This window comes from Fukomys damarensis, unplaced genomic scaffold, assembly GCF_012274545.1.
Source record: "Fukomys damarensis isolate Sample0158 unplaced genomic scaffold, DMR_v1.0_HiC HiC_scaffold_22, whole genome shotgun sequence".
In the NCBI taxonomy this organism is placed as follows: domain Eukaryota; kingdom Metazoa; phylum Chordata; class Mammalia; order Rodentia; family Bathyergidae; genus Fukomys; species Fukomys damarensis.
In genome coordinates this window covers 84,924-100,297 of record NW_022900934.1, presented here as the reverse complement: position 1 = coordinate 100,297, position 15,374 = coordinate 84,924, and the positions used below count along the sequence as shown (strand labels likewise).

General features: G+C 52.4%; 1 protein-coding gene across 7 annotated transcripts in view; it reads left to right on the top strand.

The window, feature by feature from the left end:
* Nucleotides 1-15,374, top strand: part of Myt1 (myelin transcription factor 1) — a 111,417-nt gene that overhangs the window by 77,891 nt on the left and 18,152 nt on the right. For all 7 annotated transcript variants that reach the window (XM_010633417.2, XM_010633420.2, XM_033767201.1 and 4 more), the window contains 11 exons: nucleotides 1,034-1,088; nucleotides 1,865-1,895; nucleotides 4,581-4,643; nucleotides 5,400-5,647; nucleotides 7,240-8,145; nucleotides 9,232-9,366; nucleotides 9,977-10,067; nucleotides 11,268-11,381; nucleotides 13,311-13,525; nucleotides 14,397-14,521; nucleotides 15,087-15,356. In XM_010633417.2, coding sequence (XP_010631719.1) covers nucleotides 1,034-1,088; nucleotides 1,865-1,895; nucleotides 4,581-4,643; nucleotides 5,400-5,647; nucleotides 7,240-8,145; nucleotides 9,232-9,366; nucleotides 9,977-10,067; nucleotides 11,268-11,381; nucleotides 13,311-13,525; nucleotides 14,397-14,521; nucleotides 15,087-15,356 — 2,253 coding nt within the window. The remainder of the gene's footprint in view (nucleotides 1-1,033; nucleotides 1,089-1,864; nucleotides 1,896-4,580; nucleotides 4,644-5,399; nucleotides 5,648-7,239; nucleotides 8,146-9,231; nucleotides 9,367-9,976; nucleotides 10,068-11,267; nucleotides 11,382-13,310; nucleotides 13,526-14,396; nucleotides 14,522-15,086; nucleotides 15,357-15,374) is intronic.

Genomic DNA, 15,374 nt, shown 5'->3' with positions numbered 1-15,374 from the left:
TTTTTTTTGTACTGGGAATTGAACTTGGGTCCTTGTGCTAGCAAGGCAGTCGGCAGAATAACTGAACTAAATCCCTGGCCCTCCTATTGACTTGTAAGACCCAAAAGCCTCAAGGCCCTGCTCCTGCCTTCCTTGCTGTCTTTCTTCTGGGATTTCTTCCCCACTCCCCTGCCTCCTTCTGACAGTCTCATACACATAGCCCTGGATGTCTTGGTGTCTGTGGCCTGGGACATTCACGAATTCTCCCCTCACCTTCCTGACCTTAAGGACACAAGCTGCAGCCCATACCAGCCACTCTCCCCCTTGCATGTATACCTAACCTGCTTGGTCTCACCTCCTGGAAAAGGATTGCTTTGCACACCATCGAGTGTGCCAGGATTATACCTTCAGATTAGCCATGGGGTGCAGGATGCGGTTTCTGTGTGATGACCTGTAGCACCTCTGACTGTCACCCTCTGAGGGAGGGCTTTTCCTTGCCCCCCCAGCAGGGTCATGTGTGGGCAGCATCTCTTCAGAAGCGGATAAGGTGTCAGGGGAAAGGGGTGGAAACAGGATGGGCTCAGGCAGGACAGTCAGACCCCTGAGGCCAGAAGACATGTGACTGGGGTTTCCTTAGTCTGTTGGTTTCCAACAAGGTGACCCTAGTGTGTTAGGGGTGTTGATACCTCTGCTGAGTGGCAAGGAAGAGCCAGGCCTGGGGCACGTTGGGCTGACCCTACTCCATGGGAGGTAGACAACATGCCCAGTGCTGAGAATTTTCTCACCCAGGTGGGCAGCAGTTTTTTTCTCTGTTGTGCAGGTGCCTGAGGATGGAGAGGGCAGGTTCTGTGTTTTGGCTTTTGTAGGCTTGTATGAACCTGGGTCAAAAAGGCAGACCTGCTGCTTGTAGTCTGACCCTTGTCATTTTGGGCCACAAATCCGTCTTCACTGTCAAAGCCTGAGCCAAGAATGGCCAGATGCCTTTGATGGCTCTGAATATGGTAGGTGCTGGCTGTGACTTCTTATTAACATCACAGTTGCTTTTTGTTTGCAGATGAGCTTAGAAAGTGATGACAAGCGAGCCCGCACACGGTCCAAGGCCCTCCGAGGTGAGTACTGCCGCCCAGCCTGAGCTCGCAGCATCAGTGCTCCTTTTTGGAAGTGTTTAATGCCACCCTCCCCAACTGTCCTTAGGAGAACAAATATTCAGAGGCTTTGGGGCCTCTCACCCACATGAGGGACCCTGGAGCCTCTTCATTCTTTTTCATCCTCAGGGCAGCACCTAAGGGGCTGCTGAGGGCCTTTGACCCCGACAAACCTAGCAGAGGGAGAGCTGTGGAGACAAATGCAGCTCCATAGAGTCAGTGCAGCAAAACTCAGTCCTTTTGTTTGAAAGTGAACGGTCACTGGCCTATAACCAGTCCACTTCCCTTCCAGTGACGGGCCTTGAGGGGAGATTGCTGGGTGGAAACGGCAATGGGGTGAGGAGGGGGCGTGCTTACCCTGTTAGTCCTGTCGTGCTGCACACAGGGTGTTCAGGCGCTGTGAGTATCTCAAGGGTGCCTTCCCTGGTGGGACCCTATTCACCTTTGCAGCCAGTGCCCATTGCCGGGACGGGGGAGACACTTGTCCACCTGTCTTCTCTGTCCAGCGTGACCTGGTAGGTAATACCTCCTGCCTAATGCTGACATCTTTCTGCAGTTAGAGATAGAGATAGTGCCTGGTCCCTGAGGGTGCAAAGAGAACCGTGTCCCCTCTGCAAAACCTCCAGGGGAGGATCTAGTTCAAAATATAGAGCTGAGGAACCAGCTCCCTCCCCTGTTATTAGAGGATACTCTTTTCTGTGTCCCATATGTGTTTCCCTGTTTTTCTTTTTCTTACTCAGGACCCCCAGAAACTACAGGCGCAGACCTCAGGTAAGGAAATCTTCCTGTTAGCACCAGACACCACCCCTGTGAGCCCCTAATTTCTTGAAGGACCCTGTCTCTCTGTGCTGTGTCTTTGCTATCTGCACTCCAACTAGCCCTGCCTCCGCTCTGTCCTGGCCCCACCACAACACCAGCCTCATGTGAGGGACCTAGGCACTGGTCACCAGTCACCACCATGACCTGAATGTCACTGTGGTCCCCAAATTAGCCTCAAGGTACTTTCTTGGTGAGTTTCACAAATGCTTCATTTCAGCCACATATGGAAGATAGGGTCTGTACAGGTCTGGGGTGCACACAATGTCCTCACATACTGATGACCTAGCAATGGTGGGGTGGAGCAGGCAGCTCTGTGATGTTTCCTGCACTTGTTTAGGGGTATAGATTTCCCAGAAGCTGTACACCATGCCCACAGGTGCACAGGTGGCTCGTAGCTGGCCATGGGTGCTCGTGTGAGCTCATAGATGAGTGTGTGCTCATAGTTGAGCCTATTTAAATCTTAAGGTTCAAGGCTGCTGTCTGCTCCACTGCAGCCTCTGGAGGCCCTGGCTGGGTCTTACATTGGCTGTGATTTGCACTCCCTTGGTTGCTGGGTCTCAGGAGTTTCCAGCTTTCTACCCTCGAGTTACTTTGCCAGTTTCCTGCGCTTGGCTTCACAGTTAGATCTCTCAGCCTTGGAAGCTTAGTGGAAAGGTACTGGCCCACCTACCTGGGGACTAAGACTTTGAGCTGGGCTGGAAGAGTTGCTTGGAACAGGTGATGTGTTTTGGGTGCAGTGCCAGTGCCCTACTGGCCTCCATGACAGCTGTTGTCTAATTGCCTGATTGACTCATTGATTAATTGACTAATTGGGTCCTCAGATTCAAGTCTTCAGTAACAAGCAGACTTTGTGAAAAGTCCCAAAGCTAGTTCTTGAGAGAATGAAAGCAAGTGTGGGCCTGGATTTTATAGTAGATTGACCAGGGGTAGCAGCAATTGCTGTCTGGAAAGGAAATCACAGTAAAATCTTTCTCTTTATCCTTTCCTCCTCCCCTCCCACCTGCTGCAGTCCTTCTTTCCTTCTCCTCTGCCTCTTTCTTTCTTTCCTCCCCACTCTCTCTCTTCCCCCTCCTTTTTTTTGTGGCCCTAAGGGGTCAGACCCAGGGCACTCTACCACTGAGCTATATCCCCAGTCTCTTTCATTTTATTTTGAGACAGGGTCTCACTAAGTTGCCTAGGCTGGTCTCCAATTTACAACACTCTTACCTCAGCCTCCCAAGTATAGTAGCTGGGATTATAGGTCTGTGCCACCACACCAGGCTCTTTCTTCCCTTTTAACACACTGAAAATCAAGACCAGGAGCTGAGATGGTGTCCTGTGGGGAGAGAGTTCCCCATCAGAACCCGTGTTCTTCATGGCTGCTACTGAGCTTGTGAGGTTGGGATTTGGCTCACAAACGGTTCTGGGAATTCAGCAAATGTGGCCTACATGGCCAGTTGGGCTCCATGGTGGTCTGCAGTCAGGCCATGGTCCATCACAGTGGAACCTGGGGTGCCTAGGTGAGGATAAGGGTGATGACCTTTTCTGGGTCCCAGGAGCTTCCCACATCTGCCAGCCTTCACAGGGTCAGGGAAGATGTGCTCTATTTTAGGAAATCTGGATCCCAGGCAGGAACTCAGAAACATGGCCCCTATTCTGTTGAAAATAGGTCCTTCACCCTGACAGGAAGGACTTGAGCCTCCCAGAAGGACTTGCACCGCTTCTCTGTCTAGGTGGTGTGCTGTGACAAAGGCCGGTGGCAGCTCCTTGCAGCCCTTGACCTGTGGACATATCTCAGCTCACAGAAGCCTGAAATATGGTGGCCTCATAATGCCACACAGGCTACTCTGTAGCTGCTCTTACTGGAGAGCTCTTGTGGGGACTGTGGTCTTGCTGCCATGGTTAGAAAGCACAGTCAGTGCCCAAGATCAGAGGTTTCCAGAGCTTCCTACTTGTTTGGTCACCTTGGAAGACAGGAAATAGTTGAGGGCAAGAGCTCCTGGGGGCTTATTCTTGTCAGCCTAGTCAGCTCCTCTATCAGGGAGGTGGGTTCTTAGCTCATTGTCCTCCTGCCTTCCCTTCTCTCTGTGGAAGCTGGCACCCACACCAGGATCCAGGTCCTGGAGAGGAGTCCCATGGATAATTGGAGCTGATGATGGGCTACACAGAGCCTTTCCTGCCTGGCAGCCTCAGGTCTGCCTGCCTGGCAGGGACTGTAGACTGCTGCTCTCAGTGGCCACAGGCATCACAGTATCAGTGCTGGGCACAGAGAAGTCCAACTTTTGGGCTACAGACTTGGCCAAGTAAGTGATGAGGATCCTTTAAAGAGGATGCTGTGTTCTGGGGATACCTTAGGGTGTCTTCTCTTCAAGGCCCTGGAAGCCAAGTGGCAAGTGGAGGAGTGTCTGCTTTGGGAAAAGGAGATGGTCCAGCAGATGCTGGCATAGGAGCCTGGCTCTTGTGATTAAACACTCAGAGCTGTGTTGAGCCATTCACCTATTTAAATGGAGTGAACTATTTGCTAATTTTTAGCAAAGGACCAGCTGTTGTCCTTTGATGAACTAGAGACTATCTCCTGCCCCCCAATGTGAGGGTTAGGATGGATCCCAAGCTCCAGATCGTGTTGCCCAAGGTGACCTCTCCTGTTTGTCTCCTCAGCTGCCCCACCCCAGGATGCACAGGCTCAGGACATGTCCGGGGCAAATATTCCAGACACCGAAGGTAAGAGGTTCCTCGGGTCTTTCTCAAGGTTCCTGGGAACAGGGTTTAGGGCCCCTCCCCTGCTCTGGGTCCTTTTGTGGATTAAAAACTTCATTTCTGTCCTTGACTGCTGAGGCCAGGCTGACCCTTTAGTGACCTCCCACAGGGCTACATCCCTAGGGTGCTGGCCCGGGGTGAGCCTGGCCAGGAATGTGCCATGGGAGGAACAGCTAGATGGCCTGTTCCGGACACCTTGGTTTTCCCACTGGAGATTCTGTAAGGACTGGATATCTTTATGTAGTAGTGTCCAGAGCAGCCCTGGTGCTCTTTCGTTGGGGCCAGCGAGCTGCTGCTGTGGTTGTCATTGCAGTCATTCTCTGGGGTCAGCGTGACTTTAGGCATTCTTCTGCTCTATGGTGCCCGGTTGTGGGGTGGGGGGGAGTGTGAAAAGTAAAGGAATGGCCCTAGATGGGAGGGAGGGGGCCGAGATCAGCTGGGGATGCATGAGGGGTACTGGCTGGGTTTGACAGGGAGTTTGGAGAGGAGCAGCTTGGCCAGTGGGGCCTTGAGGGTCTGGGAGTCCACTCTCCAGATGTGGGCTCAGCCCACTGTAAGGCAATTTAAAACACAATAAAGAACTTTTAAATGTATCTAATTAGACATAAAGTTTTAAACTCACCAGCTGCGGAGAAGGGGAGACCTTGAGAACTGCTCCCGAGCGCCTAAGGCTTCCCGTGCCCTGGCCCTGCACTCTGCATGGCTTGTCCTCCCTCCCAGTTTACAGAGCTGCCCTCTGGCCAAGAAGAGGAAGCTGGAGGGCGCTGAGGCTGAGCACCTGGTGTCCAAGAGGAAGTCTCATCCCCTGAAGTTGGCTCTGGATGAGGGCTATGGCATGGACAGCGATGGCAGTGAGGATGGTGAGGTAAAGGACGCCTCTGTTTCGGATGAATCGGAAGGAACTCTGGATGAGGCTGAGGCTGAGATGTCAGGACAGGAGGAGATTCATCGCCCGGAGCCAGCTGAAGGTGCTTTGTTGCTCTTTCTCCTCCAAATAAAGGGCGCTTCAGTGTGGCCCTGGAGAATTGCAGCCTGTGGGTGGGAGGGAGTGCATGCTGAGCGAGGGAACGCCTTCCTGAGAACAAGGCACGTCTTGTTCCTCCATGTGCTGGCTTCCTGGGAGAGAGGCCTGCTCAGGCTTCATGGTCTGTGGCATGTGTGGACACTGTACATGGGAGAGGTGGAGGACAGATGCAGATTTGGGGCTGAATGGTGTGTGCACACGCAAGTATGGTACTTCCACAGCATGTCTGTGCACGTGTGAGAAAGACAGAAAGATGATGTGGGGCAGGGTCTATGTTTGTGGGGGTCTGAAATGGAGCCCTGCCTGCCAGACCCCCTGAGTGCTTCCGGGTTGAGCATGGTACCTGCTTGGCCCTAAGATACTTGGTCAGGTGCTGAGAAAGCACTTCGGGTGATGGAGGACCGTGAAGTGGGTGCTGGGGAAAACCCGAAGGGGGAGAAGTAGCCTGAGGGCCTCCTGCTTCCCTATGGGCTCATCAGGACCAGCCTGTTGAAGACCCAGCCCTTAGCAAATACAAGTAAAGGTGATCCCTGAATCCCAGAAAGGGTCAGTGTCATCCCCATGAGACCCGGCAGACCCGTAGGATTCCTGGGGGTCAGGCTGAGGCCTGAGGCTCAGTCCTTGCTACCTGCTCCCAAAGCTTCTAGTCAGCTGACTTTGAAGGGTTGAGATGTGGTTTCTCTTGGAAGCAACCCAGGCTGAGTCCCTCCCTTGGGCACTTGAGTGAGTCCACAGCCCATGGAACCAAACTGGCCCTGTGTTCCAGGTAGAAAAGGTCTAAATCTGCCTGCTCCTTTGGAGAAGGCCATATGGAACTGAGGTCCTGGGTATCACTGGCTGTGTGGATGGCAGGACTGGCCCCTGCTGTTGCTGGGAATGCTGGCTTACTAGTCCTGCAGGACCAGTATGTTGGGAGAGTACCTTAGTTATTGTAGTTATATTTGGGTACTTAAAAAAATAATAAATGCTTTCAATTAAGAAATGATTTTAAAAACTCTGACTTGCTCTTTATGCCCTGTTATATAAAATGTAAGTTACCCGATTTGAGGTACATAATGGAATAGTAAAGTAATTTTGAAAAATTAAAGTACTTTTCAGCTTTAAAAGTACAACAGTGGGCCCAGCAAGGCAGTGTAAACCTGTAATCCCAGTGCTCTAGGAGAATGAGGCAGGAGGATCACGAGTTGAGTCCAGCCTAGGCAACTTAGTGATTTGGTGAGACCCTAACTCCAAATAAAAAGAGATGGAGATGTGGCTCAGTGTGAAAGCCCTGGAGTCAATCCCCAATACTGAAAAAGAAAAAAATGCAGCAGTAGCCCATGACCTACCTCCTAAATAAGCTCTTCCAGGTCTCTGGGTTCAGATAGAGGGCTGATGGGAATGACCATACCCATCCCTGCTTCTGAATTTTCTTGGGCTGTGGTGTTAAGGAGGGCAGTGGGACAATGGGGAGGGCTGGCTGCTGTAGAGAGCAGAGACCTGGACATGCCCGCAGGTTGTCCTCTAGCTCCATGTGGCATTTCTGATTTTGTGCAGGAAGGAGCCCCATTAAGTCCCACTTCGGATCCAACCCCATCGGCAGCTCTACTGGCTCCTCCAAGAGCAGCTACAGCAGCTATCAGGGAATCATTGCAACTTCTCTCCTAAACTTGGGCCAAATTGCTGAAGAGACCCTGGTTGGGGAGGACTCGGGCCGAGTAGCCAAGCTGGGTCCCAGCATTGTGCACCTGCTTCAGGAGGAAGCTACAGAGGGGGCGACTAGTGATGAGGGTGAGAAGGACCTTTTTATTCAGCCAGAGGATGCAGAAGAGGTCATTGAAGTCACCAGTGAGCGTTCCCAGGAGCCATGTTCCCAGTCCATGGAGGATGTTGCCAGGGAGAGTTCCAGCAAGTTAAAAGGTGTTCTGGACCATGAAGAGGAGGAGGAAGAGGAAGAAGAGGAAGAGGAGGAAGAGGAAGAGGAGGAAGAGGAGGAAGAGGACGAAGAGGAAGAAGAAGGAGGAGGGGTAGGAGAAGAGGAGGAGGAGGAGGAGGGGGAAGAGGGGGAGGAGGTAGAGGAAGAGGAAGAGGCAGCTCCCAAGGTGCTCTTTGAGGAGGATGCCTCCCACACTTCGGCCCAGAAGGCCTCTGAGCCCCATTGCCCAGAGCCATCCAGTCTCAAGCCTGAGTATTCTGTCATTGTGGAGGTCCGGTCTGATGATGACAAGGACGAGGACATGCACTCCCAGAAGTCAACGGTCACAGATGAGTCGGAGATGTATGACATGATGACCCGAGGGAACCTGGGCCTTCTGGAGCAGGCTATTGCCCTGAAGGCTGAGCAGGTTCGCACTGTCTGTGAGACAGGCTGCCCACCTGCTGAGCAGGGCCAGCTGGGCCCAGGAGAGCCAGGAAAGGTGGTGAAGCCCCTGGATACAATGCGGAAGAGCTGCTACAGTAAAGGTAGGGTGGAAGTGGCCTGCCTGCATATCTACCCCATCCTCCTACCATACAGGGACATGCAGCCTTGCCCAGGTGTGGAGATTTCAGCCTTCACATGCTGGGGTGGGTGGGGAAGGATAGAAAAGTACACAGGAGATGAATACACACATGAGCGAGGTTAAAGACTGAGGAAATGGGCTTGTGCTGCTTCACATGGGGTGGATGGGTGGAGAAGAGCATGGAACTCAGGTATGTAAGGTGAGGGAAAGGACAGTGGGAGGGTTGGTGGTGACCCAGGAATTGTGCCACCCATTCTGTCACTGCAACTTGGGCCTAAACCCATGGGTTTAGGAAACCCAAAAGAATTTTGTAATGGCAGACCTGGCATTTGACAGCCCTGGAACGCTGTTTTAGGAGGGATATCTGCCTGTCCCTTGCTAATCTGGAGTGAGCCTGTGTCTAGATTTGGTCCCAAAGTTTACAGGGCCCAGCGGCAGTGTACACAGGTCTCCCTGTGGCTGAGGTTCAGTGAGAGGAGTCAAGTGGGCTGCTAGGAGGGATTTGTATCTGCTTGGGTCTGGGCTGATGTGGGATGGGGTCAGAGACTGGAGGTAGGTCTGAGGACAGGCCCTGAGCACATGGTCATAGCTACCACGGGCACTGGTGTCTAAAGGATAGGCCATCTGTGCACTGGTGTCTGCCCCCACACTCCTGATGAGGCCAGAAGAGGTCGGCAACTGAGATCTGAGGTGAACTTTCTACCCAAACATTAATTAGTTATGCTTTCTTGGATAGGTACCTAACCTCTGTCCACCTCATTTTGCCAACTTGTGATACCTTCTGGCAGAGATGTTCCCAGACGTCTTCCCCTCCCTGTACGGAAGGCTAGCCCACCCTCCTATTTAGGGTGCAAGAACAGCCCCTGGGCTTTCAATCCGCTTCTTTAGGTTGTCTCCCTAGCCAGCTCCTTTACCTCTTGGGTTCCTGAGAAGTGTCACCTGCCTTCTCTCTGGACAGTTGGCAAGGTGGTATGAGATCTTCCCACCTCTTCCTGTCTTTATCCCCTGCCAGGCCTCCTGGCTCTATGTGATGTCTTGTGTGTTCTAGATCCTTCCAGAGCTGAGAAGCGTGAGATCAAGTGTCCAACCCCTGGCTGTGATGGCACTGGTCATGTTACTGGGTTGTACCCTCACCACCGCAGCCTGTCTGGCTGTCCCCACAAGGACAGGATCCCTCCAGAGAGTGAGTAGCTATGTGCAGGGTTAGTTCATCCAGTGATGTTCTGGCCTGTGTGGTATTTGGAGTTGTCCTTGGTGGTGGTGGTGGGGCTTGCCCAGAGCCCTGTTCCTTTGGTTTTCCCAAATGCCTGTCTCCCCTCCAAACTGCCAAAGCCTAAGCTTGAGCCCTATGAGGCTGGGGATATAGCTTGCCCAGTTGACAATTGGAGATGCCAGTCTGGGCGAGAGCCCCCCTAGAAGACTGCAGATGAATGAGAGGAACGGGATGTGCCCTGTGAAGGTGGAGGTCTTTGTACTGTGGCTTCTATGCTCTAAAAGCCCAGGAAATAGACCTCTGTCCTTACCCTTAAACTGAAAACAGAAACTGTAAAAAATGAAACATGAAAATGAGAGGTTTTAAAATGGGATATAGTTTCTGCCTTGGGAAGCATGGACCACATGGAGAGGGGTCATGCCTGACTGTCAGAGGAAGATGCTCATATTTTCAGACTATGCGGCTAGTGCTACCCTGAGCGAGCTACTTCTCTGCCTACAAAGCTGCAGCTTTGGCTGTCCCTTGGCACCCTTTCAGGCATGTGGGCACTCACTTTCTGCCCTCCCTGGTTCTCTTACAGTCTTGGCCATGCATGAGAATGTGCTGAAGTGCCCCACTCCTGGCTGCACAGGTCAGGGCCATGTGAACAGCAACCGCAACACACACAGAAGGTACCTGGGTAGGGTGGGGCCTGCAGTGTGTGTCCCTGCCCAGAGCCTTCAGCCCTTATTTGTGACGTGTTCTGGCCTAACACAAAGGCCCCAAATAATGCACGTCTCCATGCTGCCACCCTGCGTGGTGGGCACAAGGTCAGGGCTGATGGGAAACAAAGAGCCTTTGTGTAGGTAGAGGGGACCCTGAGGTGCAGGTACCCGATGGTATTACTGCTGAAGACCCTGTGAGCTGAGGTGAGCACATGCCTCTTCTAATAGGGCTAACACCCATGTAGGGAATCAGGTGGAAGCTTGGGCTCTGCTTGTTTTTAGATAACTTCTGCCCATAGGTGGAGGGAGAAATATGGATACCAACAAGGACCTCAGTAGCCGGGTCCATGCTTGGGCTAATTGGAGGGTGTACTGAGAGCAGGCAGACACAGGGTTCCAGGCCATTGTCCATTTTCAGTTGTCAGCTTGTCTTCCTTGGTAAGAGGGGCATACCCCCAGCCCCACCCAGAAAGCCATGGGAGGCTATGCGCTATGGGATGTGCCAACAGGAGCACACTCAGCTTAAAATGATGCCAGAGCTTTTGAGGTTACTTCATTAGAAAAGAGGCCAAGTACCTAAGTGGCACGACTGTGTCACCTTCTCTGGCCTAGAAGCCAGTGCCTAGGTTCACAGTCAGCTCAGTTCTGATAGATAAACCTGCTTTGTCTTACTTTTGGGTGGGTACTTTCTTGGGAAGCTCCTGAGTTCTCCAGGGACAGTGCCTAGGTCATGGCCTGAGGGGTTCCTCCATTTCCCCAAGTCAGCTAACAGAACATGACCCAGAGATGATTCCAGAATCTTCCCTGGGACCTGGGAAGGAGAGAGGAGGGAGTTAAGGGGTGAGCCTGGCATCCAGACCCATACAGAGGAGGTATCTTTGACCAGGCTTTGCCCACCTCCAGGATATATTTCAACTTTGAGTGTCACTGGCTTAGAATATCTCAGAATAGAAACTGACCAAGTAGTCTGCACTTTGAAAGCCAAGGACAGAGCTGGGGCGAAGACCTTGTTCCATAGGAATGTCAGGGGTCTCCCTGCCTCTGGGCCTCACATACTTGGAGCTTTCATGTCTGAATTATGCTGCTTCCAGACCACACAGCTGGCCATCTGGGACAGGCCTGGCATCAGGGAGAAGACTCAGATATCTCACTTTTTCCTTCCACTAGTTTGTCTGGATGTCCCATTGCTGCCGCTGAAAAATTAGCCAAATCTCATGAGAAGCAGCAGCCGCAGATGGGAGATCCTTCAAAGAACAGCTCCAATTCGGATCGGATCCTCAGGTGGGTGAATGAGCCGCTGAATTGAAGGGACCACTTCCAGGTGCTTTCAGGGTTGCCAGTCTCTCCTGGGATATGTGTGGTATGAATTCTCTGCAGGACACTGACAGTCTCATACCTGCTGGGCTCACGAGAGCCTCAGCCAAGGTGCAAGCAGCTGCTTGGCCTGGCTCTTTCCTAAGGCATCTGATATTGTCATTGAGACTTCTCAGGAATCCATTGTGGAGACACTGGTCCTGTCTAGAGAGAAAAGAGCACACCAGCAAGGCCAAGGCCATCCAGGTAGTGCCACAGCCATGAAGCCTTGAGCTCTGGTTGTCCTGCTTCTGTCTCCCCCAGAGGTGGGAATAGATCCTGAGTCAGAGAGGGGGAGCTATAAGCCCTGCTCCCAGAGGTGGGGAAGATAGCAACAGGCCTGTGTGTGTGTGCAGGTAGGTTAGATGCATGTTGGCATGCTTGTTTGTGTGTGATTATATGAGTATTTACATGTGTACAAGGGCATGTATGTATGCTTGTATAGACCATCTCTTCTCAATGAAGGGACCTCCAAAAGATCCCCTAGAACACATCTGCTCAGTGCCTGCCTCTAGGTGATGCTGTGAAGTAGTTGTCACAAATAAGGGCTGAAACTCAGGGATGTGCTCAAGGTCACCCATCTGAAATGACCTGTCTTCAGAATCTCGTTTTCAACCCAACCCTCTATGAGGTGGGAGAGGGTGTGAATCCCTGGCCCAGGGCACCATGACTGGGAGGACGCTGCCACCTGAACCTGTTCCCACCTGCCACTTCACCCAGAGAACATCCTACTCTCTTTGTCCTTGGAGAACTAGAAGTCATTCGCATCTCCCCCTCTCTCTGATTATTGGAGCCTGCTCTACAAGAGTGTAGGAAATAACAGCATGGCTGCTTAGGGGCAGGGCCCATAGCCACTGCCCTCTATCTCCTCCCACAGGCCTGCAAATCCCTGGCCAGGGGGTTCTGGCCACCTGCCTTGGCTGCTTTATACCCTGGCCCTTCCGTGACCTGCTCCAGAGAGCCCTCAGAAGCTCATACCTCATCTCTGGCTGGTGATGGACTCACCAACCACTGAGCATGTTGCTCACAGGGCCCCCTCTCCTCTCCCCTACATTCTGAGTGTGCAGACAGGTGTGTGTTGATGTGCCTGTTTGTGTATGCATCAACATGAGTCCAGAAGCCCCCGTGTATCTTGTGTGGTCTCAGTCCCCTATAGTTCACCTTCCTTTCTGCCTCCTGTGCCGGTGCTGCCATTTTCCAAAAGTTCTGCCTGAACTCTTCCAACAGCTTCCATGAACTGGATGATGGCAATGGCCTTTTCATGCCCTTTGGTAACCCTTCCAGCAGCCTTTGGAGGAAAGAGGCCACCTCCACCTGGCTGTAAGGAGATGATAGCCAAGGGTCAAGTCTTAGGCTGAGGAACATGCTGCATCTAGCCTGGCCTCAAGGCCATCCTTTGCTTTCACTGCACGTCCCCTCCAGACACCCTGTGACTGTCCTGGGAGTGCTAGGCTATTCTGCCTTGAGAATCCTGCCTTGTCATGGATTGCTGTTGTGCTAGGCTGTATTCCTGTTGGGCTCCTTGTCAAGAGCTTGCTCTCTACAGCTGAACCTGCTCTCCTACATTCTGGTTGGGGAGGTCTCAGGCCCTTGCTCCAATGGCTAATGCCACCCGCCTGGAAATACAGTTTTTTCTTTCAGTTTCCTATTGCTTCTTCCTTGCTGGCACCTCTTCCTCGTATCAGTCCTAGGCTTACCCCAGGGGCCTTTTACCCCAGGAAGTGGGATTCTGGACAGTTCTGAGGGGTAGTGTACGGGAGTCTCTCTGGGACTGTTGGGTCTCTTGGATGGATTGGGGGTGGATAGCATGGGTTCTGGGTCCTCTCCTCACGGATTGCATCTCTGCCCACACCCTAGGCCCATGTGCTTTGTGAAGCAGCTTGAGGTCCCTCCTTATGGGAGCTACCGGCCCAGTGTGGCTCCTGCCACACCAAGGGCCAACTTGGCCAAGGAACTAGAGAAGTTCTCCAAGGTCACCTTCGACTACGCAAGTTTTGATGCTCAGGTTTTTGGCAAACGTATGCTTGCCCCAAAGATTCAGACCAGCGAAACCTCACCTAAAGCCTTCCAATGTAAGTTGGGAAGAATCATTATTGACTCTCTTTTCATGCTGTCTCTGAGGAGCTGGGGAACTGGTGTGCAGGCCTGAGGCCTCACTGGGCATAGTAGTGGCCTCTTTGGGGCTTACATTTCACCTTGAGCTCTTGCATGTCTCATAATTATTTGTGATGCTAAACCCAGGTTTTTCATGGGTGTGTTTGTTCAGAAACTTAAGAATAACTTCACTGACTGGGTCGACTCTGAGAGCCCCCTCCTCCAATGCAGTGGGTGCCTCTCCTCACACCGACACTGGGGAGGGTCAAACTGGGCAGGATGGTACCCTGGCAGGAAGCCTTTTGCTTTGCTGCACTAGAATCATCTAACTGGAAATGATGTTTGTACCATTAGCAACGCATTTCCTGGGTAATTGCACTGGTAAGAATCACTTCTGCAAATCTAGAACAATCTTTCCTGTCTTGTCAATTATTTCACAGTTTTGTGGACTATAAGCTCATTAATCTTACAAATGCAAGTGAGGTGAAAAAGCCCCCAGTGCACACATGGGATTGGGACTGGCGGCTCCTAGTGGATATTGTCGGGTCCATAGGGTCAGTGCTAAGCTTTCTACCTGAGGGGTACAGAGTGGAGTCTTACTGACTCCTGCAGATGTCAGGAGGGCGTGTGTGAGGATGAGGGAGTGGGCACACAGCCTGGCCCAAAGACCACTTTGCCATAGCTGTGCCTCCAACCTCAGTACTGCCCCCACCATCTGCTGCCTCTGACCAAATCTTTGTCAGCCTGGTGTTGTTCCGTTTTTGCAGCCAAACCTTCCCCAAAGGCATCCTCCCCCCAGGGACAGCCCCCACCCAGTAGTTATGAGGAGCACTTGATCCTCTTCTACAGGCTTCGACTACTCACATGACGCCGAGGCTGCACACATGGCTGCCACCGCCATCCTGAACCTCTCTACCCGCTGCTGGGAGATGCCTGAGAACCTCAGCACAAAGCCACAGGACCTCCCCAGCAAGGTGGGTGTCCCCCCAAGCCCTCCAAGGAGGGATGAGTGTGTAGAACCTGCAGCCAGGCCTGCCAGTTCACTGGGCATGGTCCTGCCAGGAGCAATGAGGGTCCAGCTGGGAATGTTCATTCTTGTCTTTCTCCCTCCTGGCCCAGATGACTAGAGAGTGGATGGGTGCCCGAGAGAGTGCTGCTTTACAGACGGAGACCAAAGGCCATACTGTATTCCCATGCATTTCCCAAAGAGTCTGAGAGCCAGGGGCACACCGTGTTCTTACTGCTTCCCGCTGAGCCTGGTTGTGACTGACATGTTCTGTCTCAGAACACCTAGACTTACCATTGCTCACACACATCTCAAGGGACTGGTTTTGTTCTGCTGATGGTACAAGGGACTTTGGGCTCCTTCTTGTGCAGTTAGGAAGTGGCACTGGCCTTCCCTCTTGGCACCTCTCCCCTCTGCTAACCCTGTGTTCTTCCATGGAATCTATGTTCTGCATTTTCTGTAAATCTAATGAAAATATACCCACATGGAAGCAGGTAGGTTCTCTAATACTTTCTTCACTTTTGCAACTGCAGTCTGTGGACATCGAGGTAGATGAAAATGGAACACTAGACTTGAGCATGAACAAACACCGCAAACGGGAAAATGCTCTCCCCAGCAGCAGCAGCTGCAGCAGCAGTCCTGGGATCAAGTCTCCTGATGTTTCTCAGCGCCAGAGCAACACTAGCGCCCCCAGCAGCTCCATAACCTCACCCCAGTCCAGCCAGGCCTCCCGCCAGGATGAATGGGACCGACCCCTGGACTACACCAAGCCCAGCCGTCTGCGGGAGGAGGAGCCTGAGGAGGTGAGTGCAGGAACGGGG